Source organism: Bubalus kerabau, chromosome 19, assembly GCF_029407905.1.
Source record: "Bubalus kerabau isolate K-KA32 ecotype Philippines breed swamp buffalo chromosome 19, PCC_UOA_SB_1v2, whole genome shotgun sequence".
NCBI classification, from domain to species: Eukaryota; Metazoa; Chordata; class Mammalia; order Artiodactyla; family Bovidae; genus Bubalus; species Bubalus kerabau.
The window spans coordinates 70,303,155-70,330,267 of record NC_073642.1 but is presented as its reverse complement, the minus strand read 5'-3'; the positions used below and the strand labels follow the sequence as shown (position 1 = coordinate 70,330,267).

Below are 27,113 nucleotides of genomic sequence, written 5' to 3'. Positions count from 1 at the left end.
TGTTGTGTTTTTTACCACAATTTAATAATGTCCCTAAATGGGAAGGGGAGACGGGACTTGTAAATAAAGACGAGAAGAGGGAATTCCCTGTTGGCCCAGTGGATGAGACTCCACACTCCCAGTGCAGAGGGACCTATTCAACCCCTTGCTGGGGATCTCAGGTCCCACACACCACAACCCAGCCCCAGAGCCCCAGCTGGACAGGCCACAGTGAAGACACAGGGCTGCTAAAACAAGAGACAGAGGCTAGAAGAAGAAAAACAGCTTTAAAGACAAGCCACCAGCGGACACGCCCCACAGCCAAGAGAGCGACAGACCCCAGGCGCCAGCCCAACCCTCACCCACCCTTCACTGAGCCCCAGACGCTCCCCACCTGGGCCAGAGGGGCCGTTCAGAACCAAGACGGGACCTGGCCCTGGACAGGGTACCACCTCCCCCACCAGAGACAGGAGAGCCTGCAGCCCGTGCCGCTCCCACGCAGTCTCCCCGGAAGCACCCCCTTTCCTGACCCCCCTCCTGGACAGGACACTCAGCACCCTGTCCTCCCTGCCCACTCCCCACCCTCGGCAGGGCTGCTCAGACCACTGCTCTCACCTCGGGCCTCCCCACCCCGCAGGGCGCGCCCCTACCCCTTATGCAGGTTCGTCTGGGTGTCCACTGTCCCCCAGACACCGGGGGCGGCCCCCACCCGCCCCCAGCCCCAGGGCAGGCACGGGCACCGCGGTGGTCCTGGCTGTCAGACGAGTGGAGAATCTGCCCCCACCCCGCCAAGCACAGAGCCTGCTGCCCGGCCACACTTGGCAGCCAGGACCCAGCTGAGGCCCCAGAGCTCACGGGCACCTCGTGGGCAGCAGCCACGCCCACGGGGAGGGCACGGGTGGCCAGCTGGGCCCCGCCGACAGGGAATGTCTCCTACATGCCGCTCAGAGATGCTCCTGCTCACCCGCACCTGGACTTCAGCGGGATCGGGGGACACCCTCAGGCCACCCGGAGGGGCGTCTGGGGGGACTGTGGTCCTGACTAGCCAGCCACACCCCCAGGCCAAGGTCGACCAGTGCAAATAAGGCGAGGGAGATGGGGGCCAGCCAGCGGGCAGGGAGGTCCAGCGCCTGGAGGACCACGGAGACGGAGCGGAGGGGATAAGAGTCTGGGCGCGGGGGGCGGAGCCACCCGGCTGTGGGGGGCACCTGGGCCCTCGCCCTGCCTTCTAAGGCCACGGGTGACCCAGGACAGGGGCCCGGGGGCAAGTGGGACCCCAGAGCTGCATGTCCCCAAGGTCACACGCGCGTGATCAGCGCCTTTTTTTGGCCACATCACGCGAGGATCTTAGGTCCTCGATCGGGGGTGGAACCGGCGCGCCCTGCGGCGAAAGCACGGGGTCTCACAGCGGGACCGCCAGGGAGGCCCCGCGGGGGCGAGCCCTCCCTGCCTGAATCACGCTGTTCTGCTTGCAGGTCTTCTGCGACGGGCTTGTTTTCTAGAAGACTTGGAGCTTCAGCCCCTGGACCCCAGGAGGCCTCGGCAGGGGGCCCGCGTGCCGTGACCCTGGCTCCTTGCCTCTCCCCTTGGCAACAGCCCACCTCGAAAGACGTGCCTGAGGGGGCTTGGGGGCGGCGCGGTTCGAATCCAGGCACCCCGCCCCCGCCCCCGCCCCACACCTCACCCACAGGCGGCCCTGCCCGTCGCCCCTGGTTACAGCGAAGGTTCGTCTGATTGCCCGTTTCCTCTCCTCTGGGGCCCCTGGACAGACAGCTCCATCCGCTGCACTCCAGCCTTGACACACGGCAGGTGTCGCAACGAGCTGCCGCTCCAGCTCCTTTCAGTGACCAGGCCTCCGCCTCAATGCAGCGAGTCCCCACCGAGTGGGGCGCGGTGTGCCCACCTCCTGCAGGGCTGTGTCTGCGGGTGGGAGGCCGGGCTGGCTCCAGGACACACGTGGGTCTGGCTGCCCCACGCGAGGCCAGCGGTCAGGGGCAGGATCTGAGCCCAGGGGTCCTGCCTGTGAGCCTGTCACATCACAAGCAGAAGGGGACTCTGGTGGCCGGCAGGCCAGGGGGAGTGCAGAGGTGGAGACGCAGCAGAGGGTCAGAGAAGGAGCCCATGAGGTCTGAGGCCCAGGCAGATTCTCCGAGGCCTCTGGCCTGCCCACTGGACCTCAGCCCCCTGGAGTGGCCGGATTGTGACCAGGCTCATTTATTACGACAGCAGAAGGAGCCCGACCCCAGGGGCCCAGCCTGCACCCCACAACCTGGGCAAGCGCCTGTCTCAGGGTCACCACAGGGGCACCCTCCGCCCACCAGCCTGGCCTCTCAAGCTGGGCCACCTCGTGTTTCAGGATCAGCACCCCAAGTCCCACAGACACACGGACACACGGGGGTTCTGGCTGAACTGTACTGGGCCCCCGGGTCAGAGGAGGAGCAACAGCCCCGAGGCACTGAGTTCCCACTTGTGTTTTTAAAGCTCGGGCTCCCAAAGGCCGTGGCCATCACGGCCCCGGGGAGTCCACAGGAGGCAGGGCGTCCTTCCGTGGACTTGTTCCCGTCCGGCAGGCAGGAGGGTGGTGGCAGAGAGATGAGAAGTGGCCTCAACACCCAAGGCGGAGGGCCTGGGTCAGGTGCCTGGGCCCCAACTGCAGGCAGCAAGGAGCCACAGCCTTGGTGGGAGGACTCCAGCCAGGGAGGGGGTGCAGGGAACCCAGAGGCCGGCCACGGGGTAGGGTCAGACAGGGAGTCCTCAGAGGGGCGTCCACTCACCGCTGCCGGCTCTGGCCAATGCTCCACAGGCCAGTGCAGAGGCGCCATAGGCATGCCCCCACCTGGGACAAAGGCCTGGACCAGCTGGTGCCCCCAGGCATGGGCCAGCGTTCCCCAGGCAGATGGCAAAGTAGCAATGAGAACATACCCTGGGGGGGCCTGGGGACCTGGGGAAGAGGGCAGCCTGGCCCAGGAGGCCAGACCCCATCTGTGCCCACAGGGGGTGGGGCGTGAGCACGAGAAACCAAGCTCCCAGGACGGGGACAGGCTGGCTCTGGCGGGACATCCCCGGACAGACAGCTCTTTGTCAGGCAGGCCCCGCTCCTGCACGGCCTTGGAAACAAAGCTGCTCTGTCTGCAGTGGCCTCCCTCCCAGGCCCCTGGGCACCACCCCCAAGGACAGAGCAGAGCCCCCCAACCAGGGCTCCCATCGGGCATCCTGATCTGACACTCACGCGTAACCACACACGTCCCAGGCACAGGCTGGCCCAAGTGGGGTGTGCAGAGGCACGCAGGGCACACTGCCCAACACCCGCCCCGTGCTGCAGGCCCTGCCCGTCTGTCCAGCACCCGGGCAGCCCCGGGCCGGCCCCACCTCACCACCCTGCCCAGGGGCCCTCCCTGGGCCTGAGGGGCGCCCATCTCCCCAGAGAGGCCAGCTGGAGCCTCGGCTCTGCCAGCAGGCCTCCACAGCGTTCCTCAGAGTGCTCAGCAAGGCCTGACACCCATGGCACCACGGTGGGCTGCCACGACCTCCTCGGGGGCAGAGCCCGTGCCTGCTCCAGGCCCGCAGGGCGCAGGCGCGCTCTGCCCGAGGTGGGGCCCCAGGGCCCAGAGCCTGCACCGCTGGGGATGGACCCTGCCCTTCCGAGGCCGTCCGGACGCGGGGGCGCCTGCAGCGCTCAGCGTGCGGGCGGCGGGACCCAGATGAGGCCAGGCCGCGCTCCTGCCAGCCTGGCCAGCTCCTGCCGACACTGGCCCTGCAGCTGGCACAGCGCCGCCTCCAGGCAGGCCTCCCGGGCCCTAAGCGCCTCTGTCGCCTCGGTGGCCCACAGGCCCGGGCCGCCAGGCTCCCTGGCCTCGGTCCTCACCAGCCGGCGGGGCCCGTGGGGCCGGGCCCGGCCCTCGTCCTGCTCCCAGGCCCGCTGCAGGGCTGCCAGGTCCTGCGCCACGGCCGTCTGCAGGGCCTGCCTCGTGGCTCTCCACTCGGGCCCGTGGCCTCCGACCTGCACAGGAGACGGCGGCAAGTGAGCCGAGGACGAGCCGTCCACCGGGACACGCCCGGGCCCCCGGCCCTCACTGAGCCTGACCCCCGCCCCAGCCCCGCCGCAGCCCCTCCCGTTGCCTAGAGGTCACTGCTCCGAGGCCTGGTCCCTCCAGGCTGTCTCACCCTCATTGAGCACCTCGGCCCCAAGCCGGGGGCGCTAGGCGCCTGGGACGCGGCCCACCACCCTGCCTCGGGCCCAGCTCCTCCCTGAGGCGTGGCGGGGAGCTGGGCCCGGCTGCTCCCTGCAGGCCGAGTCCCAGGGCCTGCTCAGAGCCCAGGGCACAGACCCGGGGAGCCCACCATCAGCCCCACCGAGCACTCCAGCCATCCAACAGGATGGCTGGGGTGAGGCACCGGGGAGTCTGGCAGGTGAGCCCACGTCTTCCAAACAGAGCGAAGGGAGCAACCCCAGCGTGGAAGTCCATGGTCAAGTGGCCCAGGCCCACAGCCAGCTCACCGCAGCCTGCCAGGCGGCCCGCCGGGCCTCTGCCGCCTCCCGCAGTTCCTCCTGCAAGGTCTGCAGCTCCTGCGCCAGCAGCCGCGCTGCTCCAGCCCCCAGCTCGGGGATCCTGGGCAGAAACGTGTGCGGTGAGGCCTCCGGGGAGCAGGCATCCAGGACTGTGTCCTGCAGGGAGAGACCTCAGTGAGAAGGAGGGTGGCAGGCCTGGGCCTCGACCATGGGCCAGGTTCCCCAGCCAGCGGGGACAGCGAGCAGGGCTCAGCTACCACCCCGAGGTCACAGAGGGGGCTGGACCGACCCTCACCCCAGGGGGCCTGGACACCAGGGACGCACAGAGGCCAAACTTCCAGAAGGCTGAGACCCCCTGAGGAGTCTGGGTCTCCTCAGGAGCTGGGAAGGGTGGAGATGGGACAGACGATGTCTGAAAGAGCCCCACACTCGAAACCCAAGGCCCAGGTGAAAAACCAGCTTCAGGGTTGGGCGAGGGGGCGTCCCTGAGACCTCTCTTCTCGCCTGGAGAATGGGAAGACCCACCAAGGCCCAGGGCTGCCGTGGCCAGGGCAGGGCAGGGCAGGGCAGGGGAGGGAAGGGGTGGGATGGGAGGGGAGGGGTGTGGAGGGAAAGGACAGGCAGGGGGTGGGGGGTGCCTTCTGACCATCCACTGCCAGAAGATGAGCTCCCGGCGCCGCCACTCCAGGGCCGCCTCCAGCTGCGCGTTCTCCATCTCCAGCCGCCGCAACAGCTGCAACACAAGCCCCGCGGGTGAGAGCCAAGCACAGGGCCCCGCCATCATGCTCAGCGCACTCCTGCCTCACAGCAGGCCGACGGGAGGGGCGGGGCGGCCTCACCTCCAGCACCGCCAGGCCAGGCCCGCGCGCCTTCGACCACCCCGGGAGCCCCCGTACCGCCCCAACCATGGGTCCTGCGGGTGGGGGCCGAGTGCCGGTGCCCCTCACTCAGGACTCCACGCCACATCCCCGCTGACGGAGGGTTGCACCCTGGAGGCTTTGGGCAGCTGGGGGTCCTGGACAGCAGAGACTTTTGGGCTCTGGGAAGCCCCTCCCCTGTAACCCCCTAAACCTGAAGGCAGGGCAGGGGTGGGGGTCAGGTGCCTGGTGCGCGGTGTCTGGCTCAGGGTGACGGAGGACAGGCCATGGGCCCAGCGTGGAGAACACAGCCGCAGGGCCACCTGCGCCCTGCCCTGCCCCCACGCCCGCACCCACAGACCCCACACCGGCGCGCGTGGGTCCAGGCGGCCCCTGTGCTGAGCCCCCACCTGCCTGCCCAGGCCGCCACGGCCTCAGGAAGCCGAAGGGGGTGAGGCCAGGTGTGGTCCACCCAGAGGGCCCATGGCAAGCGACAGACACATCGGCCTCCACAGCCTCCCAGGCCTCTGGTCCCCTGGGAAGGCCCAGGCCACTCCTAGAAGAGAGCCCAGAATGTGCTCCGGGGCCCAACAAGCAGCCGGAGCCAGCATTGAGGCTGCCCTGATGGCCTTCTCTCTCAGAGGCTGCGCGGAGACCCAGGCCACGACAATCGTCATGCCACCGGGGGCTGGACACCGCTGGCCAGACGGAGGGGGTGCCTTGAACACCAGGCCAAGGGCCCAGCCCGGAGCCAGTGGAGCAGGGTAGAGGCAGACGTACCTGCGGTGAGAACCGCCCTGTGACCTGGGGGAGGCCTGTGGACCTGGGAGGGTGGAGCCACATGCCCACACCACACACACACACGCACACACACACACACCCAGTGGCGAGTGAGAAAAGCAGCTTCATCGGTTCCCAAGAACAGTCCCGGGGGTGCCCATACCCCCAACAGGCAGGCCATACAGAAGCAGACTGGGGACAAGGACAATGCCCAGTGCCCCACAGCGCACCTGGCCACTGACGGCAACCAGAGACCATCCCAGAAGCTTCTGGGACCCATCCTGAGAGCACAGGCCCTTCAAGTAGGCTGCTCCCAGCTGCCATCCGCAGACCATCCGCAAACCTTGGGAGGAAAAGTCAACGTAACCCTCCGCCTGGCCACGACGCCAGTTTCAGTCCTGTGGCACCAACTCGCACCAGCCCCCAGGCGGAGGGGGAGCGTCCCCCACCACAGCGCCCACGGAGGCTGGGGTCCCAGACAGCACCAGGCTGGGGCTGCCACAGCCCCTGCGCTCCCCCAACCAGGGAACCAGGGCAGGAGGCCCGGGCCCCGCTGAGTCACCCCAAATGGGAACCAGGCCAAGGGCATCTCAGTACACCCAGATGCTGCCTCAGCACCTCAAGGGCCAAGCACAGTCCTGCCCACAGAGCCAGCCAGACAGCCGCCAGGAACGCCGGCCAGGTGGGCCCCACGGGCCACCCTGACCCCACATCAGGGAGCAGACCCCCAGGAGCACGCAGTACTACAGTCAAGACCTGCTGGGCCCATCCTGAGCCTCAGTCATTCTTCCCGGCCAAGTGCCCCCAGGCCGGGCAGTACCAGCCTCACTCTGGACGGCCAGAGCCCAGCACTCAAGTCGTGGCCACCGGTCTGTCCCAGGAGCCCCTGGCCACGTGAGCCTCCAGGCAGGACACAGTAATGGAGGGGGCTCCTGAAAAGAAGGTCAGCAGAGAGTGGGCCACTCCCAGCCCATCACCAGGCGACACCTCCATAGGCTCAAGGCACCCACACCCGTCAGCCCAGACCCTGGGCGTCTTCCTTAATTCCAGCATCCCCCCGCCACCACCACAGCTGGCTGCCAGCCACCCGATGCCTGTGCTGTCCCCACAGCCCAGACCGTGCCCAGCCACACACACACTCATGGCAGCACTGGCAGGCCCGGCAAGGAGAGGGACAGAGCTTGTGCCCATCCCCCACGCAAGCCAGACGGTGAGCTTGACGACCACCCACAGCCGATCCACTGCCTGGGTGTGCCACCCTCCCAGGCCCCTTCTCACCTTGGGCCACACCCACCTTGGTGCCACCAGCCTCACCTGCCGGCCGCCCTCAGGGTCTCTGAGCAGCTCCGTTTCGGTGACAGACAGGTGGCCAAGGCTGCGGTCACTGTGGCAGCCACGGGTGTATGAGTGGATCTGAAATGCAGCACAGACCCCATGGTGAGCATGTGGGTGTCCCCCAGCACTAGGCAAGGTACAGACCAGGAAAGGGGGTTCAGAGAGGGCCCAGCAAGGGACAGTAGTCAGCACTGCTGAGGCTGGCTTGGGGCCCACCAGGAGGCCCTGCAGAGGGAGGAGCACCCCCACCCAGCTCCCACACCCCTGTACTCTCCTCAGATCATCAAGTGGCAGGCCTGGGCGGTGGCAGAAACAGCCCCAGACAGGCTCGGTGGTCCAGTGAGGCCAATGGCAGGGACACAGACTACCTGGGTCTGGGGGGCAGGGAGGTGCACCAGCGAGGGGAGGCCTGAAGGTAGCAGGGAGGTCAGCAGGGGGGCACGTCCCACACAGCAGGAGCAGATGGAGCCCAGACAAGAAGGGGTGAAGGCGTCCCAGGAAACGCGAGCTGAGCAAAAGACCCGCTGCCAGGGGTTCTAGCACCAAACCTGTGCTAGAGGGAGCCCAGGCCACCTACCCAGTCACTTCTCAGCCCAGAACATGCCCTAGGCCAGTAGGGGGACCCCTGTGCCCCCATAGCTGAGCCCTACCAGCCTTTAGGACCCCCGATAGAGCTGCCCACTGCCTGTGAGCCTACACCCAGGAGATAGTGGGAGGACAAGGTGCCTTCCCCCCGCTGGCTTCCCTGATTCCCTGCCCCACAGACGCCCAGCAGCACCTGCTCAAGGCCCCTCCTGGACAATCCGGAGCCGTAGCGTCCCACCGTTGGGCCACCCCCAACCAGTCAGTCCCCAGCCAGGCCTGGGAAGACCCACATCCAGCCAAAGGCCAGCCCCATCCTGAGCTGGAAGCTGGACAGGCCTGTGCAGCAGAGAGGCGCTGCGCGAGCGGCACTACCTTGCCCAGGAGGGCGCACTGCTCCTGCTGACCGGCCATCAGGTTTCGCCACTGGAGCCGCAGCTTCCCCATCAGCCACTGCAGGTGGCGGATGTCCACACAGCCTTCTGCTTCCACGCTGGGAGCAGGCAGGCCAGGGCTGGCCAGGGCCTCACACTGCGGAGGGGGCAATGGTCACACGCTGCCCCTGCACCCCACACAGGTACCCCGAAAGGGAAAGGAGGCCCAGGCGAGTGACCACCGCCAGGTCTGAGGGGTGCCAGGAAGAGTTGGGGACAGACCCTGTGGACACACCGGGCCCTGCCCTGCCTCCGTGTGCTCGCCCGGGCATTCAGGAGGGCAACGCTGACCCCCACAGGGCCGACCCTGCCGATCCAGCTCCCGCACCCCAGATTCCGGCCCGGGCTGGGATTCCTGCACTCACCTCACACACGGGTATCTCGTCGCCCAGCCGCACATGGCTCTGGGTCAGCAGCCGCTCGGGCAGGGGCCCGCGGGCCAGGAGCCAGGCCAGGGCCAGCAGCAACTCGCGGCCACCCTGTAAGCCGTCGTCCGGGAGCTGCACCAGCGCCCGCCTCGGGTAGCCCTGGGAGCGCAGCGCCGACTTCACCCAGCGGGCTTGAGCCTCTGCGATAGGAGACGCCAGCTCAGGGGGGCCACCCACTGGAGGCGACACTCCCTCAGACTCTAAGGAAGGGCCCCACGCACGACCCCAGAGCAGAGAGCACGCTCGGAAGGGTCCCGTTAGGGACACGGGGACCTAGCCAGGAGGCGGGGAAGGGCGGGGCCACCACGGAGGGTCCGATGAGGAGGCGGGGAGGTGGGCGGGGCTCTGCAGAGAGCTGTCCCGTGAGTGGATGGTGGGAGGGGCAGGGCGGGGCCACCAGGACGGGTCTGGCGGGGAAGCGGGGAGATGGGCGGGGCTCTGCAGAGGGCTGTCCCGTGAGTGGTTGGTGGGCGGGGCCGCGGCCGGCCGGAGCGGGGCTGGCGGGAAGGCTTACCCAGGGCGAGCGAGGCCGAGGCGCCGTCGGCGGGCAGCGGCGAGAGCACACGAAAGAGCAGCCGCCAGAGCGCGGGGGCCTGCGGGAATCAAAGAACGACTGCCAGTGGAGCTGGCCACCTCCCTTCGTCCACCCACGGGCCCACCGCGCCCGGCTGCCTGCCCTGCTGGCCTCACCGCCTCCGGATGGTCGAACTTGGCACGGCGGAAGGTCTCGGGGCTGGGCGCGGCGGGCAGCGTCCGGCTCAACGCAGCGATGGCCTCGGGCAGAGCCCGGGCCGCGTCCGCCGGGTCGGGCCGGCGCCGCCGCCGCCTCCCCATGGAGCTCCCACTGGCCTCTCCCGGACCGCGCGCCACCGCCTCCGCGCGTCCAATCCCCGCGAGCGCGGGGTCCCCGCGCCCAATCGCCGCGCATGTCCCGCCCCCGCTGGGCCTGCGCCCAGTCACCGCGCAAGCTGGGACACGCCTCCAGCTCCCCCAATGAGCGGCGCCCCCGGCATTGGGTGCTGTCTGTGCCGACCCGTGCGGAGGCACTTCCGGTGCGTCGAGCACCAATCGGCGTTGAGAGCTCCGCGGGGCGACTCAATCTCTGCAACCCCGACACGCCTTGTCCGGATCCCACCAATCAGCTCCGCACCTCCGGTTGCTCCAAAAGGCGGCAGGGCAACCGCCGGCGGCTAGGAGGGCAGCGCTGCCGGGCGTCAACAACGCCGGGAGCGATCCTCGGCCTCCTCGAGCCCTCTCGGGCCAAGCCGCTGCGGGCTCCCGGGCCCGGCCGCGCGCACCAGGCGCAGACACGGGGGCCGGCACCCGGGCACCGGGAGACGTCCCTCGACCGATCAGCCCCGCGCCACGCAGGAGGGTGCTCCTCCTGACCGGCCGGCGACTCTCCCCTTCAAACCTACGCCTGCAGACCCCCGCCCGGCCCCTTCCTGTCCAGTCCAGCCTCTGCCTAGCCAGCCCTCTTTACCCCTTACCTCGTCCCCACCCCACCCCTGCCTGCCTCTGTCCTGCCCCTTCAGCCTTCTTCCTACCACTGAAGAGCGGGATCCGCAGGGCCACTTTGGAAAGCAGTTTGGGTAATTTCAGAGCTAGCCTTAAGACGACCCCACAATACAAGTGCCAGGAATCTACGAGGACTCGCCTAGACATGGAGGAGGGCAGATACAAAACACTATGTGATGTGTTATTTTTCAGTTGCTTAAGTCGTATCCAACTCTGCGACCCCATGGACTGCAGCACGCCAGGCTTCCCTGTCCTTCACTATCTCCCAGAATTCGCTCAAACTCATGTCCATTGAGGGGGTGATGCCATCCAACCATCTCATCCTCTGTGGCCCCCTCCTCCTGCCTTCAATCTTTCCCAGCGTCAGGGTCTTTTCCAACGAATTGGCTCTTTGCATCAGGTGGCCATAATAGTAGGGCTTCAGCTCAGTCCTTCCAACGAATATTACTTTTCATCTATAGAAAGTGTCCAGAAAGCAAGTATACAGAGACAGGAAGCAGGTGACCTGGACAGAGGCTGGGACCAGGGTGTGGCAGCAGGTGGGCATGAGGGAATTTTTGTGGGCAAGGAGACTGGTCTATAGCTGGATTGTGCTGATGGTTGCAGAACTCTGTGAACTGGTTAAAAAGCACGGAATGTGCATAGGTGAGTTTCATGGCATGAAATTATGCTTCAATAAAGCTGTAAAGAGGACAAGAGTAGGGGCGGGAGAGAAGGCAGAGAAAGTGCTCCCCAAACAACCCCAGCCTTGGCTAAGCAGACAGGAAGTGTGGTCACGCCTGACTCCCCCATCTTACTCCCAGTCCTTAACTTTGCCTGCCCCCATCTCAGGCACAGCCAGCTGCTCATCCCTTGTGTCCCCCGCAGAAGTGACCCCCTTCTCTAGAACTTGGCCTCTGACCCAGGCACCTGAACCCCAGGAGGCTGTTTCACTGGCCACCCACAAGCAGCTTACCTCCCAAGAGTCCTCCTCCCACCACGGTCATGGGGGCATTGCTGTCTGCCCCCTCACCCCCAACTTCAGTCCCTTCCAGGGTCCTCCTTCAACAAGGGCTGGGACCAGCACAGGCTTGCAGTCTGGCTGTCTTCTGTCTCCGAGCTCGGAGACTATCCTGGTTAGGCCCGCAAGCCGTAGTGCCGGCAGACTTTGCCCGAAGTGGTTCCTGAGCCCTTTTCCCTCTCTGATCTTCGCACCTGCTGGGCCTTCTGCGTGGAGTATCCTCCTTCCCAGCCTGAGGCCTGGCTGATCCACTCTTCTGCAGGCCTCAACTCTCTAAGCACTCATCCGCCCCTCACCCCCAGACAGCGAACCACACCGTGGGGCCAGGAGTCGACTGCCTCTTCAGGGCTGCCTCCCAGCAGCTCAAGGCAGACTTTCCTGTGCACACACTCCCTACTCTGCGCTTGCTCTGCCCACAAGCCTTCAGTCCCTGGGCCCCGAAGACACCTTCACTCCCGCAGCACTGAGACACCCAGGCTCACTCAGCCTCCTCTGCCCCCTCCTCCTTGGTCCCATCCATCCCCAGAGGCTCTCCAGCTCCCATCCCTCGGAGTTCTCTGAACCACCCAAATCTCTCTCTCTCTCTCACACACACACACACACACACACACACACACACACACGTGACCCCACACACTTCCCTGGGGCCCCCCACGCCTGTCCAGAGCCAGCCTGCCAGACCCATAGCCAAGCCATGGGGCAGGGCGGAGGCCACATGCAAGGCTGAGATGACCCCTCTGGGCTCTTTAGATCAAGTTCTGGGACGGGGCAGTCTGCCAGAGCCAAAGCAACAGTGACCAAGTAGGGGGAACGGGGAGGGCTCTGAGGGAGGCTCAGGCTGACATGAGAGTTTCCAGACAGCCCCCAGCCGTCGCTCCCCAGCCAGTGTTCACAGTCCCCCATCGGGCAGAGGCCACATGCTAGCCCCTGGGCATAGGGTGGGGGCAGATGAGGCAGGTGGTGTCTGGGTGGATGCACGGAGGGGGCTGGCTCCATCTGGCGGGGTGGGGTAAGGAATGGAGACAAGGGTGGAGCCACAGGAAGTGGGGAGGGCAGGCAAGGGCTCCCCACCACAGCGCCCCAAAGCTTCTCAAAAGCGGAACCAGCTCAGCGATTCACCCTGTGGCCCTCTGTTCCTGCTGACCTGTTCCAGAACCAGGGAGGAGGGCTGCACATCTGCAGAGCTGGACAAGGGGCTGTCCAGCAGGGCTCCCCGCAGAGCACCCCTGCCCAACCAGGGCAGCAGGCAGCAAGGCTGGCAGCAGCAGGAAGAGGGAGTGCCAGCATGGCTTGGCGTCAGGACCCCCAGGAGTGCCCGGCGTGGCCTGGCGTCGGGACCCCGGCCACACCCCTGCACTGTTGCTCCAGGGATGCAAACACACAAGCAGGTCTTCCAAGTGTCCGCATTTATTGAGGGCAGGGGGGTCTATAAGGGGAGCCCCAGGTGCCTGTGGAGAAAGGCCTGCCATCGGCCTGGAGGACAGCAGCCCAGCAGGCAGCTGGAGATGGGTCTCCAAAACCTGTGCAGAGACACAAGGACAGAGGTGAGTGCAGGTCCAGGGCGCTCAGACCTCACTGCGGGGGACGCATGCTCAGGGCCACTGGGCGGGGCAGGGTGAGACGTGGGGAAGTACCTGGGTTTACTTGAAAGTGTGGCTCTCGGCTCCGCCGCGCCCAAAGCCTGCAGAGAGGTAGAGGGCAGGTTAGGGGTGGCCAGGGGCTGTGGAGGGCTGAGTCAGGCAGGGGCATGGGGAGCATACCTTTGGGACCGAACATGGCCGCGTAGCAGGGGTGGTTGCAGTAGGGCTTGCCTTCATGCTGCAGGGAGAGCGGCCATGAGGGTCTGCCGACCCGCCCTGCCCTTACCCCTCAGCCTCCCCGCTGGCCCCGCCGGGCCCCACCAACCTCGGCATGACCCCCGGAGGTCAGTGTCTTCCCACATTTCTCACACTTGAGACAAGGCCGATGCCAGTCCTTCCCCAGGGAAGTCACCCGCTCAGCTGCAGAGGCACAGATGAGACTCCGTGAAACGGGGCACACGCACATGCTCACACCCACGCTCTCCAGACCCCTCTGCCAAGGCCTGCCCACAGCGCCCCGTGGCCCACCCAGGGGCTCAGCGGCACCTGTGCCCCCGCGGGTGGGGCACCTCCAGTCCCCAGAGCTTCGCGCCTAACGAGCGGGAGTGGGCGCTGGTCCTCGGGGAGCCCCGAGGGCTTGGGTGGGGCTGGAGGGGGAGGAGGTGGGGGTCTCGGGCAGGACCGGGCCGGGCTCCCAGACTGAGCCCTCCCCCGCCTCTGCACCGGCGACCGCAGTGCTGGGGCGGGAGGGACCTCCCACTTCCTCCTGCCCCCCTACCTCCCCTGGGCTCTGGGGCGCGGGGCGGGAGGAGGCGCCCGGGGTTGCGCCGCCCGGGGCGCGGGTTTCCGCGTCTGTTTCTACTTAACGATGGGAGAAGCGGCCCGAGCCCCACGTTCCTTCCGACCCGCCGGGGTCCCCGCCCAGGGCGCGCCAGGGAAGGGGCGAGATAGCGGGACCCGGAGACAGGGAGACCCCAGAGTCAGGGAGATTCAGAGACCGGAGACTCAGTGAGACCCGGAGAGAGAGCGGGGCAGAGATGGACGGCGACCAGACGCCGGAGGCCCGACCGGCACACCCAGGCGGCCACCAGCAAGGCTAGGTGTCGCCCCGAGGCGCTGCCCAAGGTCCCCCTGCGCCCTCGGCCCACCCGGGCAGCCCCGAGGGATGGACCCTGGGCCGCGCTTCCGCGTGGGGCTGAGGGGGAAGCCTCAGCTCGAGCCGGGGAGGGCGAGGGTGGGGTGCGCTCACCAAAGAACACCTCCTTGTTGCACTTGGGGCACTTGGGCATGGTGGCGCCGGATCGGGGAAGATGGCCAGGCGGGAGCAGACCGGAGCGCTGGACTGGGTGGGTCGCGCCCGGTCCGCGTCTTTCAAGGACCCCTGGGCTCCGCCCCTTTGGGACACACCCCCCAGCGCCCCGCCCCCCTGAGTCCTGGACTTGGACCCGGAGGCCTCGGATTCCAGCCAACAGGCCAAGAAAGGTCATCTGGTCCACCCTCGCCTTGGGGCAAGACCCGGGCCTGGCCGACGGCAGAGTGCGGTCCGAGGGGGTCCAGGAGGTCGGCGGGCACTCTCGCCGACTGGACTGGGCTGGAACCCCGGAGGAGCCCCGCCCTCGCCCCGGACTCTGGGCGGGGGCTCCCCAGAGCGGGAGAGAGCACCCCACGCCCCCCCACCACCCCCGCCTCAGAGTGCTGGAGCCCCGAAGGTAACCGCTATAATGCAGATAGATGCAAACGAGCGTGTCGTACCTTTCCAGGCCTTTCCCTAGATACAGGGCGGGGGGCACCTACCAGGGCATTCTCAGCCTGGTAGCCCTCCCCCACGAACTGCCCTCCGCCTTCATCACGCGTGGGACCAGAAGGTTGCCCCGCCCCAGTCTCCTACCCGCAAGGGACATCCCAGTCTCCACCGACCCCCGCTTCGGCCCGCCCCTGGATGTCCGTCGGACCGCAGCGGAACTCCCCTGAGACTCCGAGACGGGACATCCCCTCCCAAGGCGGGGACACCCATCAACGGCAGGGCGGGAGATTCTGCGGGATGTCGGGGGTGGGGGGAGTCTGTGCGGCAACGCCCAGGCCTCCGTGGAGCTGCGCGGCGGCGGGGGAGGGGTCCTTATCTCCGCAGGAAGCGCCGAGGGCAGAGGGCGGAGAGGTCCAAGTCCGATGTCCAAGGAAGGGGGCGCGGCCCGGAGCCTCTCCGGTGCCAGGCGGAGACTGCAGGCCCCACCCGCTCCGGGAATGGGGGAAGGCCAAGGGTGCTGGCGCTGGCGGGGGGTCCTTATCTCCGCAGGAAGCGCCGAGGGCAGAGGGCGGAGAGGTCCAAGTCCGATGTCCAAGGAAGGGGGCGCGGCCCGGAGCCTCTCCGGTGCCAGGCGGAGACTGCAGGCCCCACCCGCTCCGGGAATGGGGGAAGGCCAAGGGTGCTGGCGCTGGCGGGCTGCAGGGCCCTAGGCCATCGCAGCAGAGAGGCCTGCGGCCTCATGGCGGGCCGTTGGTGGGGGCCATCGGGGGTTGGTGGGGAGGCTGATGGACGGGTCTCCGTTGCCCCTCAGCCCAGGCGGAGGCAGGGAGGCCTGGGTGGCGTCCCCCTGCTCCCCGCCCCAGAGGACACTGCCCTGCCCCACCCTCCTGTCGGTCAGTGTCGCCCAGGGCACCCCCTCTCGCCCTCTGCTGCAGGAGGGGCTACCTTCCCTGTGGACCCTCCACCTCTCTGCTCCACCGTGACCCCTCAAGCCACACCCAGCTCCTGGCTTCAGCAGAGCCTCAGCGCTCAGTCCTCTCCCCATCCCGGCCCCCACCCCGAACCTTCACCAGTGTCCTCGGCTCCCCTCGACACACCCGTCCCTCAAAACAAATCGTCATCTCTGGGCCTGACCAGGCCCTGTCCCCACGGAGGGTGCTGGAGACCATCCTCTGAGAGGCCCTCAGCCCTGAGCAGAGGGAACCCCTCCACCTCCCCCCCAGCCTCCCCCCCCACCCCGCCCCCTGGGCCTGTAGCTGGGAGGAGGGGAGCGACGGCCACCTGCACCTCAGTACCCCCACACCTACCCGACCTGCCCTCTGCCCCCTGCCAGGCCCCGCGGTGGTGGAGCACGCCCCAGCCTCGGGGAGGTCAGCGCTCGAGACCCCATGCTCCCCCACCACTCTCGTCCTCCCTCCTCCCTGGGACCCCCCTCTGAGAGTAGGCCACAGTTCTGCCCCCAACTGGGGCTCCGCAAGCCCTGGGGTCGACAAAGCTCGAGCCCTGCCCTGGAGCCCCATGTGGCTGGCTGCCTGCTGCCCTCAGGAGCGGTGCCCACCCTCCACCCTCAGGAGCGGTGCCCACCCTCCACTGCAGGAACCACACCAGCCTGCCCTGCCCCGAGCCTCACCACCCTCTCCCCCCGGGCACAGGAGTGCCTCCCCGGTTTCTGGAGCTGTGGCTGCCCACCTGCCCCCACCCAGCCCTTGGTGTCTCCCTGGCTTGTTCCTGGTCTACCAGGCCAGGCCAGGAACAGGAGGGTTGGCCCAGGTTCCCTCCACTCCTGGCTTCATGATCAAGAGAGAAGTGGAAATGAGAGACAGCCGGAGTGGGACAGGCACACGGACAGACAGGCAGAAGCAGAGAGGGGAGGAAGGGTCGAGACCCCCTGGTGACAGAGAGGGCCGGGTGGGTGGGGGCACCGGGCAGGACTGTCTGGGGAGGTGGGCATCTGTCACGGCAGACCCTGGGGTCAGGCCACAAACGGTGCGTGCACCACCCGAGTAGGCGTGCCAGGCGGAGGTCAGCTCCCCCTGCGTGATGAACCCGAGGGGACAGTGAACAGCTGGCACCCAGTATGCGCACGTGTGTCCAGGGCCTGCGGGCACATCTGTGTGGGCACACCCATCTGAGCGTCTCGGGGGCTCCGGGGCAGGGGGGCCACCCTGAGCTGGGCTCGGCTTCCTTCTGCACACTTGGCCCTGGGGATGACCCCTCTCCCTACTGGACTCCAAGCCCCCCAGACTCTGGGAGTGGGGGAACAAGAGCCCCCCCTCTTGCAAACCAGGGTGATGAGTCTCTTCCTGGCCTGCCCAGCTGTTATTGCCGTTGCCATAGCCACAGCGCAGGCTGGTGTGGGGAGGAGGCCAAGAGGGGCCAAGGCCCATGGGCGTAGCCCTCGGGTTGGTACTTAGCACAGTTTTTCCAGACACGCACACACCACACACACACACTCTCTCTCCCTGGAACCCTCCCAAAGCTTCACCTCCCCCAGCTCCCTGTCTGCCTGCCCACCTGTGAAATTAGGGACCCCCCAAAGCTGCAGTCCCCCAGCACTGGGGAGTGTGCAGGGTGGACAGCTCCCACAGCCTCTAGACTCTCTGGCCAGGCACGGCCCCATTTGAGGCTTCCCTGTGAGGTGCTGGCCAGGCCCTAACAGCCCCTCCAGGAGCAGGCTTCCGGCTTCCATCAGGTCACCTGCCCCAGGAAGCTCTTGGGAGGGGCGGGGTGCTGACCTGGCCCAAGATCAACCAAACTCAGGACCACTGGGCCAGTTCAAGACCCAGCCCTGACCTGCCTGGCCCTTGGGGGTCACTAGTGGCGGCGGCTGCACGACACACGGAAGGCACAGTGAGGCACCAGGCACATCCCGAGACGCGGCACCCCGCGTGGGCAGCACCCAGCCCCGCGCTCTCCCTCCCAGCACTGGCCCCAGGGCTGTGGGCATCTGGAGTGTGAGGGACAGAGCGACCAGCACAGCCTCTTGCCCCAGGCTGCTCTGTGCCCAGAATACACCCCCTACACTCTGCCAGCGTGAGGTCACCCAGGGCCCTGAGACCTGGGGGAGGCTGCTGTGGGGTTCTGGCTGCTGGCCAAGGCCACCAGCGCGTGCTCACCCTCTCTGTGCACACGGCCACACCCTCACCCGCTTGTGTTCCACCCAGATGAGAACTAGGTGGGACCCTGCCCCACGGCAGGATTCTGGACAGAGGGGGCAGGCGGGGGCCCCAAGGCGGGCTCCCTTGGGCTCCAGGCACTGGGAGAACTTGTGGAGCAAGGCTCGGCCCCAGTGACCGCTGAGGAATCTTCCAGGGAAGTTCTGCCCCTCGGAGCTACAAAGATCCACCCCCATCCCAGACCATACACTGTGGCACTTGCCCCTGGCCTTTGCCAGCCATTCCTGAAGCCTCCCCCCTGCGCCCCAGTCTCTGGGCCCCCTCCTCAGCATGGACAAGAGTACGGCTGTCCCCTGCGAGGGCTGGAGGCCGGCAGGGCTGCTCTGGCGTTCCTGCACCCAGTGCCCTGCGGCTCCAGTGTGTGCTCCGGGACCACTGCTGAGCCCGGGCCAGAGCCTGCTGCCTACCCCCAGAGTCCACCCCTCCCTGCCCTTCTTCCAGGCCTGGCTGAGTCATAGGCACTCAGACATTCCCAAGGCCTATTTTTAGCAGCTTGTCTCCCAGGACCCCCTGTCTGCCCCAAGGTCCTGCCCCAGGTGGCCGTGAGGTGGGGGCGGGGGGGATGGAATCTGTGCTTTCCCAGGAGGGCTCCGACCCTGTCCTCCAGGCCTGAGACCAGCCCAGGCAGGAGAGGGTCCCTCCCCTCCTCTCTTGGAAGCAGGCCCGGGATGCAGAGGGGCTGGGGCACCTGCGCCCGTGAACCCCCTCAGCCAGCCCTGCCAGGGCCTGCAGCTCGGCTCGTTGAAGTGCCCCTGCCCTCCCTACCCACCCCCGCCCCCCCCCCCCCGATGAGCCTGGTGCCAGGAATCTCTGTATCCTAGAGCCAAAGGCCATGCAGAATGGCCTCAGATTCCAGCCTCGCCAGTCCGGCAGCTGGGCATGTTCACCGCCCCAGACCCACCCCTGCAGCCACTGGGCTCTGAGAAAGTGCGCAGCCCGCACCTGGCCGCCTCTCCCGGCTGTCTCCCTGGCGCCGCCCCCAGGTTCCAGTGTGCTGGTGCGTGGAGAAAGGTCATGCCCCCTCCATGCCTGGAGGGGCAGGGGCTCAGGGAGGCTACTGAGCCAGGGGCATCCCCAGGGACTTCACGGGGGGACTCAGGAAGTGGGGGCAGAGGAAGCTGAAGAGATGCCTGGCATGGGGGGCAGGGGAAAGAACACCAGCCAGGGCCTGATGGGATGCAGGGGGGCTCAGAGGGCCCTGTGGAGGAAGTCGGGAAGACTGGACCGGTGGGAGGGGGTGAGGCTGGGGAGCAGGGTGTCAGAGGAGGCCGGGGCGCCGTGCCCAGCCCTGGGGTTCTGGAGCAGAGAGAGGAGCTTAGATGGCATTTCAGGGCCGCCTCGCTGGCCGGCGGGGTGCCCGAGGAAACACCTGGCTCCCTGAAGCTGGGGTCCCCTAGGGAGCCCCGGCAGCGCGGGGCCCCCGCGGCCCCCACTGGCGGCACCCGGCGGCGACCGCGAGGAGCCCGGCGGGAGCTGCCCCGCCCCGGTTTCCATGACAACCCCGGGGAAACAAACAAGGAGGCTCAGCACTCTCCCGCGAGCAGGAAACGGAACGCGGCCTCCCCGGCCAGACCCCGCGAGTGGGAGGCACTAGCGCCAAGCAGGTTGCGGCCGATCCGCCCTCTGGGGACCCGGTGCCCCTCACCCTGCCCGCAAGGCGGCAGTCACACAATAGGCGCCCCTCCTCCCGGGTCTGGGGGAAGGGCTCGCAGAAGATCGCGTTTCCCTCGCGTAGTTTCCACTGGAGCTTCACAGAGGAAGAGGGGCCCAGCTGTGCTCTCAGCAGCCTCCACCGGCTGGACGGCAGGAAGTTCCCATCCGGCAAGAGGAGCCCTCGGCAAGGGCGAGCCTGGGGGTGCCCCCAACGACCCCCCCCCAACCAGGGAGCTTCGGCTTAGTAGGAGGGAGGCGGGAATGGGGAGAGTCGTCCCAGCCGCTCCTCTTGAGTGCACCCCTTACCTCTGCCCGGGGTGAAAGTGGGGCGCCCATGGGGTACCTGCACCAGGGCCTCCCACCCCCGGGGCAGGCCAACCCGCCTTGCACATCCTGGCTGCGTTCCCGGCGCCGGCCAAATGCAAGGAGACACTGCTGCCCACGCTGGACGCCCGGACGGGCCTGGAGGAGGGAGGGCGGCTTGGGATTGCAGACACCAAGCCGGCCGCTCCACCCGAGGGACACGGATGGCTGCTCGAAGGACAATGAGCCCGGCCTGGCTCAGCTGTCTCAACCTGCCTCCTGGAGAATGGGTCAGGGAGGGGCCTGTGCCAGGGCCTGGGGTGCTGAGAGCTGGCCCTGGGGGTGAGGGGATGGAGGCAGGGCACATATGGAGTCGGCTGCCTACGGTGCCTACAGGCCCAGAGATGACCAGGTCCCGAAGCTCCTGGCTCCCGGAAGGCCAGGCCTCTGGGGATGCGGTACTGGGAGCAGGCCGGCGCACGCGCTGAGCCGTGGAAGGCGGGTCTACCAGGGCTCTGCCCCGGAGCGGAAGAAAAGAGGAGCCCTCTGGCGGGCTGCTAGGGAGCCGCGGATAAAGGGAAGGCAGGAGCGTGGGCGGGAGTCTAGGGGGCTTTTTGGTTGCTAAGGTCAGCCTGAAGAGGCCAGAGGTGACTCCATCAACACCGCAAACCAGATGCAGAAACTCTGTTCAGGCAGGAGCACTAGGCCCTCCAGACAGCCTGCATTCTGTCCCTGGGCTCCCACCTGCCCAGCTGAGAAGGTGAGCTCCCTGGGCAAAGACTGGCACAGATTCTGCCTCAGGTGTCCTGCCCACCCCTCGCTGCTCCTCCCCTGCAGGAGGGGTCGTCTGTCTCTCCCTCCCTCCACCGGGTGCCCTCAGCTCCCCTCCCTCCAGCTCTCTGCTGGACCAAGGCACCGCCTGGTTTTAGTGCCCCTTTCTGGGCACCAGAACCCCAGCCTCCCGCACTCCCCACCTCCCTCTAGTCCTTCCCAAGGGCCCAGCCCCCCACTCGCCTAAACCAGCCCAAACCAGATCCTCCCTGCCTGCCACCCATGGGCATCACCCTTGGGCACAGGGCCCCGCCCCCACCTGAAACCGGGCCCAGGGATGCTGGGGCGCTTGTACTGAGAGATGGGCCCCTGGCAGCAAGTCCACCCCAGAGCTGCAGACACGTGCGCCCTTGACCTTCAGACCTTTTATTGGTAGCAAAAGTCCCAGCACTCAAGAGTGTGAGCCACGTGAGGGCGGTGGGCGGGCGCTGGCGAGGCAGGCTGGAGGAACACGGTGGGGGGCGTGGCTGTGGCTGTCACTGGCAAGTGGGGCATAAATAACACTGTGGGCGGGATGGGGGCGGTGCCACTTCAGAAAGGTCACCCAGGCCACAGAGACACCAGGGGCATGTGGGGCCACGAGACCCCGACGTGGTGACACGTGGGGCCAGGACGAAAGGGGGCAGCGGGCCGTCGGGGACACACAGGCAGATACACCCGGAGACAGGGACGGGGCAGGGTCCTGGGGTTAGGGTCCTCCCCCAGCTCTCTGGCCCTGGACTTGCAGGTGCAGAGGCGGCCTGGGCAGCGGGCACTCTCCCTGCGCAGCCAAGCAGTGGGCCTGGGGTCAGGGGCCCGCGCAGAGCGGCCCAGGGGGCCTAGGGCTGAGCTTTGCCTTCAGGGTCCTTGTCATAGATGTAGCTGCCCACGGCTCCCGTGTTCACTCCTGCAGAGAGAGACCGCTTGGTGGAGGAGAGGGCGGGAGGGGGCCCGCGGCCCACACTCCTGCCGACACTCACCCTTGGGTCCGAAGAGAATTCCGTAGCAGGGCTTGTGGCAGTAGGGCTGGCCATCGTGCTAAGGACAGGGTGCGGGTGGTGAGAAGGGGACCACAGACTCCACGCCCACCGCCCCCGGTGGCCTCCTCCACGTCCAGGCGCCCGGCACCCTGAGCCCTCGGTTCCCCAGGTGGACCTGGAGGACGCAGCGCCGCCGCCGCACCAGCGTCCGTGCGCGCTGCGCGCACGGCGCCAGGCGGGCCTCCAGGGGGCAGCGCGCGCCGCCCTTCCCGGCCCGCAGCTCCCCTCGGGCCCGCCTGCCCACCCCAGACCGCAGCCCCCGCCCGCCCCTCCCGGCCCGAAGCTCCCCTCCGGGCCCGCCCGCTCCACCCCGGACCCCCGCCCACCCCCCTCGGGCCCCCGCGTCCCCGGACCCTCATAGCCCACCTCGGGCCCGCCACTCGCCCCCTCGCCCCCCCGCCGGCCCCCCTCACAGGCCGGGGCCGCGCGCCTCTCACCTCCGCGTGCCCTCCCGGGGTCAGCGTCTTCCCACAGCGCTCGCAGCGCAGGCACGGCCGGTGCCAGTCCTTGCCCAGAGACGTCACCTTCTCGGCTGGGGAGGGGACAGAGGATGACGCCGGCGCACCCGGGGAGCCCTCCCAGGCAGGGGCTGGGCGCAGCCACTCACCGAAGTAGACCCTCTTGTTGCAGCGAGGACACATGTTGGGCTCCCCGGTGAACGTGGTGACGCTGGAGGCTGGGGGAGGGGCGGGGTCAGGGTCTGCCGGCGCCCGACCCCACCCCCGAGCCACACACTCACCCCGCCCACCTTTGCTGGGCCCCTTCGGGGGGCCGCTGGCTTTCCGCTCCTCAGTTCGGGCCACCGGGACCTCGATGGGGCCGGTGACCTGGGGTTTCTCGGCAGAGGGCTTCTCGTAGATGTAGGAGCCGGCCCCTCCGATGTTCACCCCTGGGTGGGGGCAGGCACTGGACACGGGAGCCCGGGCCCTCCCCACCCCCGCACCTCTCAGCCACCCCCAACTTCCCAGGAAGGCTCCTTTAGCCATGGGGGGCCAGGACCACACCCCCAGAGGGCCGCGGTGGGGAAGGCAGGGAGAGTGCTTGTCCTTCCAGGAGGGAGGGGACCGCACAGGCAAGGGGAGAAGGGGACCTGGGCCGTCTGAGCTGGGCGGGGCGTCCCCACCGGCCTGGCCCATGGGGGACCCAGTCTCACCTTTGGGTCCAAACAGCGTGGCATAGCAGGGCTTGTGGCAGAAGGGCTTTCCATCATGCTAGGCAGAGGGCAAGGGTTGAGGGTGGGGGTCTGGCCCGCTCCCCGCCCCCCCGTCCCCTCCTCCCCCCGCCTGGGCGAGGTGCTCACCTCGGCATGGCCCCCAGGGGTCAGCGTCTTGCTGCAGTGCTCGCACCTGAGGCAGAATCTGTGCCAGTCTTTGCCCAGGGAGCTCACCTTCTCAGCTGGGCAGGAGGGCGGTGTCAGCACAGCGCCCCCACCCCCACACTCAGCCCCCGCTGCCCCCAGGTCCCAGGCAGCCTTGGCCTCTGGGTCCCCTTCACCCCCCAGGAGCCATGTGGCCGCCCCCACCATCTGCTCCTCATCACTCTGGGTCACTGCTTGGACCAGGCAACCTGGACGGGCTTCCAGCTCAAACCTGCCCCTCCCTGACACATGCCGCACACACCTGCCCCTCACAGGGCCCCAGACCCTCCAGGAGGGCCCTACAGGAGCTGGCAGAGCCTCAGCCCGGCTGATGGCAGTAGCCTCAAGCCTCCAGACCCCCGGTGGAGAGGCCAGTCCCTGTGGCCCCCCAGGGGACAGGGCAGGGCGCTGGCTGTCCATATTTGGCCTCCTCACCCTAAGCTGCAAGAGCACCGCCCCTCCTGCCTCCGGCTTTGGCGCCCAAGGTCTGAGACCAGCTGCTAAGGGTCATGTCGGGGGCCCTCCCTGCCCCCTGCCTCCCCCCACTCCGGGGCTGCTGGGCCGTCTCCCGATGGACGGAAGCTGGGGCTTCCCCAGGGAAGCACAGCAGGAAAGGGGCGGAGGACGGGGCAGGAAGCCGCTGGAACTGAGCTGGAATCCTCCCGACTGGAAGGGGCCTGGCCAGAGGAAAGGGGAGGAGAGGGGTGGGTGGGCTGGGGCCCTTCCGCTCGGGCAGGACTGGCCAGGGAGCGGGGACTCCTTCCCAGAGTGGCCCCTGCTTGGGCCAGGCCTCCCCCAGGGCACCAGCAGTGCGGGGGGCAGGAGCCGGGCCAGGACACCCCCAGGCCCAGGCGGCCTGGGAGGCTCCTGGAGGGCAGCTTGTGCTCCTGGTGGCTCAGGTTCGGGGCTTGGAGTTCTGGCTCCAGTGGCCCTGGTGGCACCTGCTGGCCTGGCCAGGGGCAGCCTCTGGGACCCCCACCCACCATCCCCTTCCCAGGGGCACCACAGGCTTATAGATCTTTCTGGCCACTCCACCCTAGGAGGCTAGGGCTCAGGCTGGCCAGGCCTCCCGCGGGTCCATGCCAGAGCAGACAGGAGCTGGCTGAGCCCAAGGCGGGCTCAGATCCCATGCCAGACTGGCATCCTCTCCCAGCTCTCCCGCTGGCCAGTGGTTGCCAAGGCAGCTGCGGTTCAGGGCAGCCAGAACCATGCTGCTCTGGCTAGCTGTTAGGCTGTGGCCACTGGGGGGCAGGGGAATGACCCTCGGACCCACCGGGCAGGTCAATGGCCACACGTTACCAGCCCAAGTTGGGAAGGCAGAATCGATTGAGTCTAATGGCTTGGAAAGGAACCAGCTCCCACCCAGCTGCCGTTGTCGGGACACAAAGACTTAGCATCCCGAGGTCACTGCGGGGTGCCCTGGCCCAGCTCCTCTGTGCACCCACTGGGGTGCAGCCGGACTCGGGGTGGCAGCCTCCTGGCCCCGCCCCTTCCTCCACCAGGGCCTCCAGACCAGGAGAGAAGCCAGCCTTTGTTTTCTGCTGGGAGCCAGCAGCCGCCCAAGCAGGCAGAAGCGCTTTTCCGGGTTGTCCACGGGACTGTCGGCCCGTCCCTGAGCTGGCCTGGCCCGGAGTAAAGATGTGGGCAGCGGGGCTGGCAGGACAACCCTGGGGCTGGCCCCTACCCTGAGCCTTACAGGGATGAGTCCTGTCCGAATGGGGACCGAGGGCTGGGCGGGCTCCCCAGCAGGCAGCCGGAAGCTCCGCGGCCTCCAGCCAGGCCAGAAGCACTCCAGGCCAAATCCGGTCCCTCCCCTCTGGGAACAGCAAACAACGGCCTGCGCCTCCTCCTCCCACCCGTCCGCAGGGAAACCAAGGGGCCATCTTCACCTCGGCCAGTCCCCACCTCAGACCCAGGCCACTGCCCCAAGGATGACAAGAGAAGGGTCTTCTCTCTGTCCCTGTCTCTCCTGCTCTTCTGACTTGTGCCACTGTCCGTCTGTGCGGGCGTTGTGGGAGGCTTAGTGGGCAGGGACCCTGGCAAAGTGGGGGAGAGGGCCAGCCAGGGAGAGGGAGAGTGGGGGAGTGAGCCAGACACCAGGTTAGGAGTGCCAGCGAGTGGTGCGCCCATGGGAGGCAATCTCTGCCAACCCAGGGGGCTTCCAGGCAGAGACAGGCTCTCCTCCCCACTCCCTCCTCCCGGATGCCACTGTTCTGACCTTGAGGAGGTAGGGGGCCTGGCCGCCTGGGTTCCAGCGTCCTCTCCTGCTTGTGAGGGTTCGTTCCTCACCCCAACCGCAGGAGAGTCCAGGGGGAACTTGCGCCAAGAAAAGGAGCGTGTCGGAACGCGTAAGAGGTGGAGGCCAAGGTCGCCCCCGCATGGGCTGAATCCAGACACAGCCTAGACCTGGCCCAGCGTGGGCAGAGGTCGGGGCTGGGGTTGAGGGTCATGAAGCCAGCCGGCCCGGCCACATGTCCGTGGGTGGCGCGACTGGGGTCCGAGCGAAAGGGCAGAGAAAGGCGGGAGCGCGCTAGAAGCGCGCGGAGCTTGCTGCTGCGCCCGACCCCGCCCCGCTGGGCACCGCCAGGCAGGACCGCGATCGGCCCGCGAGCGCAGAGCGCTCCCCCAAGCCCGGCCGATTTCTGGAGGGTCCACGCGCCCCCGCCCGCCAGGCCTCGGGCCCCCGCCTCGCCCCCATCGGCCACTTCGGGGGTTCGGGCGTGGCCGCCCCCAGCTCGTCGCCGCTCCACCCTCCGGCCGCACCCGCGTGGGCAGCGGACGAGCCGGATCCGGGCCGGGCATCCTGGGGTGGCGGCCGGGCGCTGGCCGACGAGCGCCGGGGGCTCGCGGCTCTGCAGCGGGGAGCTGACCCCAAGGGCGCCCCGGGCCCGGGCACTCACCGAAGTACACGGTCTTGTCGCACTTGGGGCACTTGGAGGCCATGGTCCGTACGCCCAGTTGCCCCGCGTTCTCCGCGCGCGTCCGTCTCCCCGCCGCAGCCGCTGCCTCCGCCGCGCCCGCCCCGCCCGCCCGGCTATCCGCTCGCCCATTGGTCTGCGGCCGGGGCGGGGCGTCGGGAGCCCGCCCCCGGGGTCTGGCCGCCCGGGACGCCGCGGGGGCAGGGGCGCACCTGCCGGGGCGGACTGGGGGCTACGGGACCCGCCTGGCGCCCCTTGGCCTCCGTCACGGGGTGGCCTCTACCGGGCCCGCTCGGTCCTCGCCTGTTTCCATGGCAACTTCGGGGCAACCGGCTGGGCCGCGGGTGGGGCTGGGACTCCGCGGCCCCCTGACGGGGGGCGTCCTGGCCAGCGGGGCCTCGGCCCGGAAGGGCGGCGTCGGGACACGCAGACTGACGCCCCGACGGCGCAGCAGCCCGCCCTGCCCGGTGCTGGCGTCCGGGTCCCCAGAGGACCCCACCCCACCCTGCTGCGTGCCGCCGCCCTCTTCCCTTTGTTGCTCGGTTTCTATAGCAACTGCCTCGCTCTGGGACGGGAGCGGGATTCGGGCGGGAGCGCCACCCGGTCCAGGCCCGGTCCCGGCCCCGCCTAACACTGTCAGTGGTGCCGGAGCCTCAGCGGGTGGAGGGCAGGGCCTCCGCCACTTCCAAAAACAGCGCGAGAGAAACTGCTGGAAGGGGGTGAGGGAAAGGGTGCCTGGCAGCGAGGGGGCCCGCGGTGTGTGCTGCAGGCTCTGAAGGCGCCCTCCCCAAGCTCTCCCACCCGACGGCGATGGAGGGGGAGCCGGGAGACAGAAGGCGTGGGGCCCCTAGGGTGCCCCCTCTGCGGGCACAGCGGCCACGTGGGCAGACGCTGCCACCTGCATTCCATGCCATCCCGCCCTGGATGCCCGCCCCATCTCTCCTCCAGACCCAGTAGCATCGGGCCCAGGGCCTCTGACCTCGGCCTGTTGGCCCCAGAGCCTTCTGGAGGGCTGGGGAGCTAGAGATCTGCCAGTGGTCAGGGCCTCTCCCCAGGGGGCCTCCAGCCCCTCCCAGCAGGACTGCCTGGCCTCTCCCACCCCTCCCTGC

At 68.1% G+C, this 27,113-nt stretch overlaps 3 protein-coding genes and 1 long non-coding RNA gene across 4 annotated transcripts; all 4 read right to left on the bottom strand.

The window, feature by feature from the left end:
• Window positions 1-2,177: 2,177 nt before the first annotated feature.
• Window positions 2,178-3,333, bottom strand: LOC129634071 (uncharacterized). The gene is made up of 2 exons (XR_008705400.1): window positions 2,754-3,333; window positions 2,178-2,629 (listed from the first exon to the last, which is right to left on the bottom strand). It is a non-coding gene; the product is annotated as an uncharacterized LOC129634071 (long non-coding RNA).
• A 69-nt stretch (window positions 3,334-3,402) lies between these two features.
• TEDC1 (tubulin epsilon and delta complex 1) lies at window positions 3,403-9,739 on the bottom strand. Its single transcript, XM_055555914.1, has 8 exons — window positions 9,596-9,739; window positions 9,420-9,498; window positions 8,843-9,045; window positions 8,419-8,574; window positions 7,441-7,539; window positions 5,136-5,222; window positions 4,478-4,645; window positions 3,403-3,979 (listed from the first exon to the last, which is right to left on the bottom strand). The coding sequence occupies exons 1-8, from the start codon at window positions 9,737-9,739 to the stop codon at window positions 3,656-3,658; spliced, it is 1,260 nt and encodes a 419-aa protein (XP_055411889.1). The 3' UTR covers window positions 3,403-3,655.
• Window positions 9,740-12,814: 3,075 nt separating this feature from the next.
• On the bottom strand, window positions 12,815-14,411 carry CRIP1 (cysteine rich protein 1). Its single transcript, XM_055556126.1, has 5 exons — window positions 14,253-14,411; window positions 13,329-13,423; window positions 13,184-13,241; window positions 13,058-13,104; window positions 12,815-12,943 (listed from the first exon to the last, which is right to left on the bottom strand). Exons 1-4 carry the CDS (start codon window positions 14,290-14,292, stop codon window positions 13,064-13,066), a joined length of 234 nt encoding a protein of 77 aa, XP_055412101.1. The 5' UTR covers window positions 14,293-14,411; the 3' UTR covers window positions 12,815-12,943; window positions 13,058-13,063.
• A 6,814-nt stretch (window positions 14,412-21,225) lies between these two features.
• CRIP2 (cysteine rich protein 2) lies at window positions 21,226-26,440 on the bottom strand. Its single transcript, XM_055556125.1, has 8 exons — window positions 25,987-26,440; window positions 23,030-23,124; window positions 22,883-22,940; window positions 22,478-22,618; window positions 22,337-22,405; window positions 22,167-22,261; window positions 21,670-21,727; window positions 21,226-21,596 (listed from the first exon to the last, which is right to left on the bottom strand). The coding sequence occupies exons 1-8, from the start codon at window positions 26,027-26,029 to the stop codon at window positions 21,529-21,531; spliced, it is 627 nt and encodes a 208-aa protein (XP_055412100.1). The 5' UTR covers window positions 26,030-26,440; the 3' UTR covers window positions 21,226-21,528.
• Between the last annotated feature and the right edge of the window lie 673 nt (window positions 26,441-27,113).

Coding starts and splice junctions, on each gene's coding strand:
- CRIP2 (XM_055556125.1), bottom strand. CDS start 26,029: ATGGCCTCCAAGTGCCCCAAGTGCGACAAGACCGTGTACTTCG. Junction 22,941..23,029: donor CCCCTGGGGGCCATGCCGAG/GTGAGCACCTCG, acceptor CCCTCTGCCTAG/CATGATGGAAAGCCCTTCTG. Junction 22,619..22,882: donor CACGCTGTTTGGACCCAAAG/GTGAGACTGGGT, acceptor GCCCCCACCCAG/GGGTGAACATCGGAGGGGCC.
- TEDC1 (XM_055555914.1), bottom strand. CDS start 9,739: ATGGGGAGGCGGCGGCGGCGCCGGCCCGACCCGGCGGACGCGGCCCGG. Junction 8,575..8,842: donor ACGAGATACCCGTGTGTGAG/GTGAGTGCAGGA, acceptor CCCCCTCCGCAG/TGTGAGGCCCTGGCCAGCCC. Junction 7,540..8,418: donor AGTGCGCCCTCCTGGGCAAG/GTAGTGCCGCTC, acceptor GCTGCATTTCAG/ATCCACTCATACACCCGTGG.
- CRIP1 (XM_055556126.1), bottom strand. CDS start 14,292: ATGCCCAAGTGCCCCAAGTGCAACAAGGAGGTGTTCTTTG. Junction 13,424..14,252: donor CAACAAGGAGGTGTTCTTTG/GTGAGCGCACCC, acceptor GTGCCTCTGCAG/CTGAGCGGGTGACTTCCCTG. Junction 13,242..13,328: donor CCTCCGGGGGTCATGCCGAG/GTTGGTGGGGCC, acceptor CTCTCCCTGCAG/CATGAAGGCAAGCCCTACTG.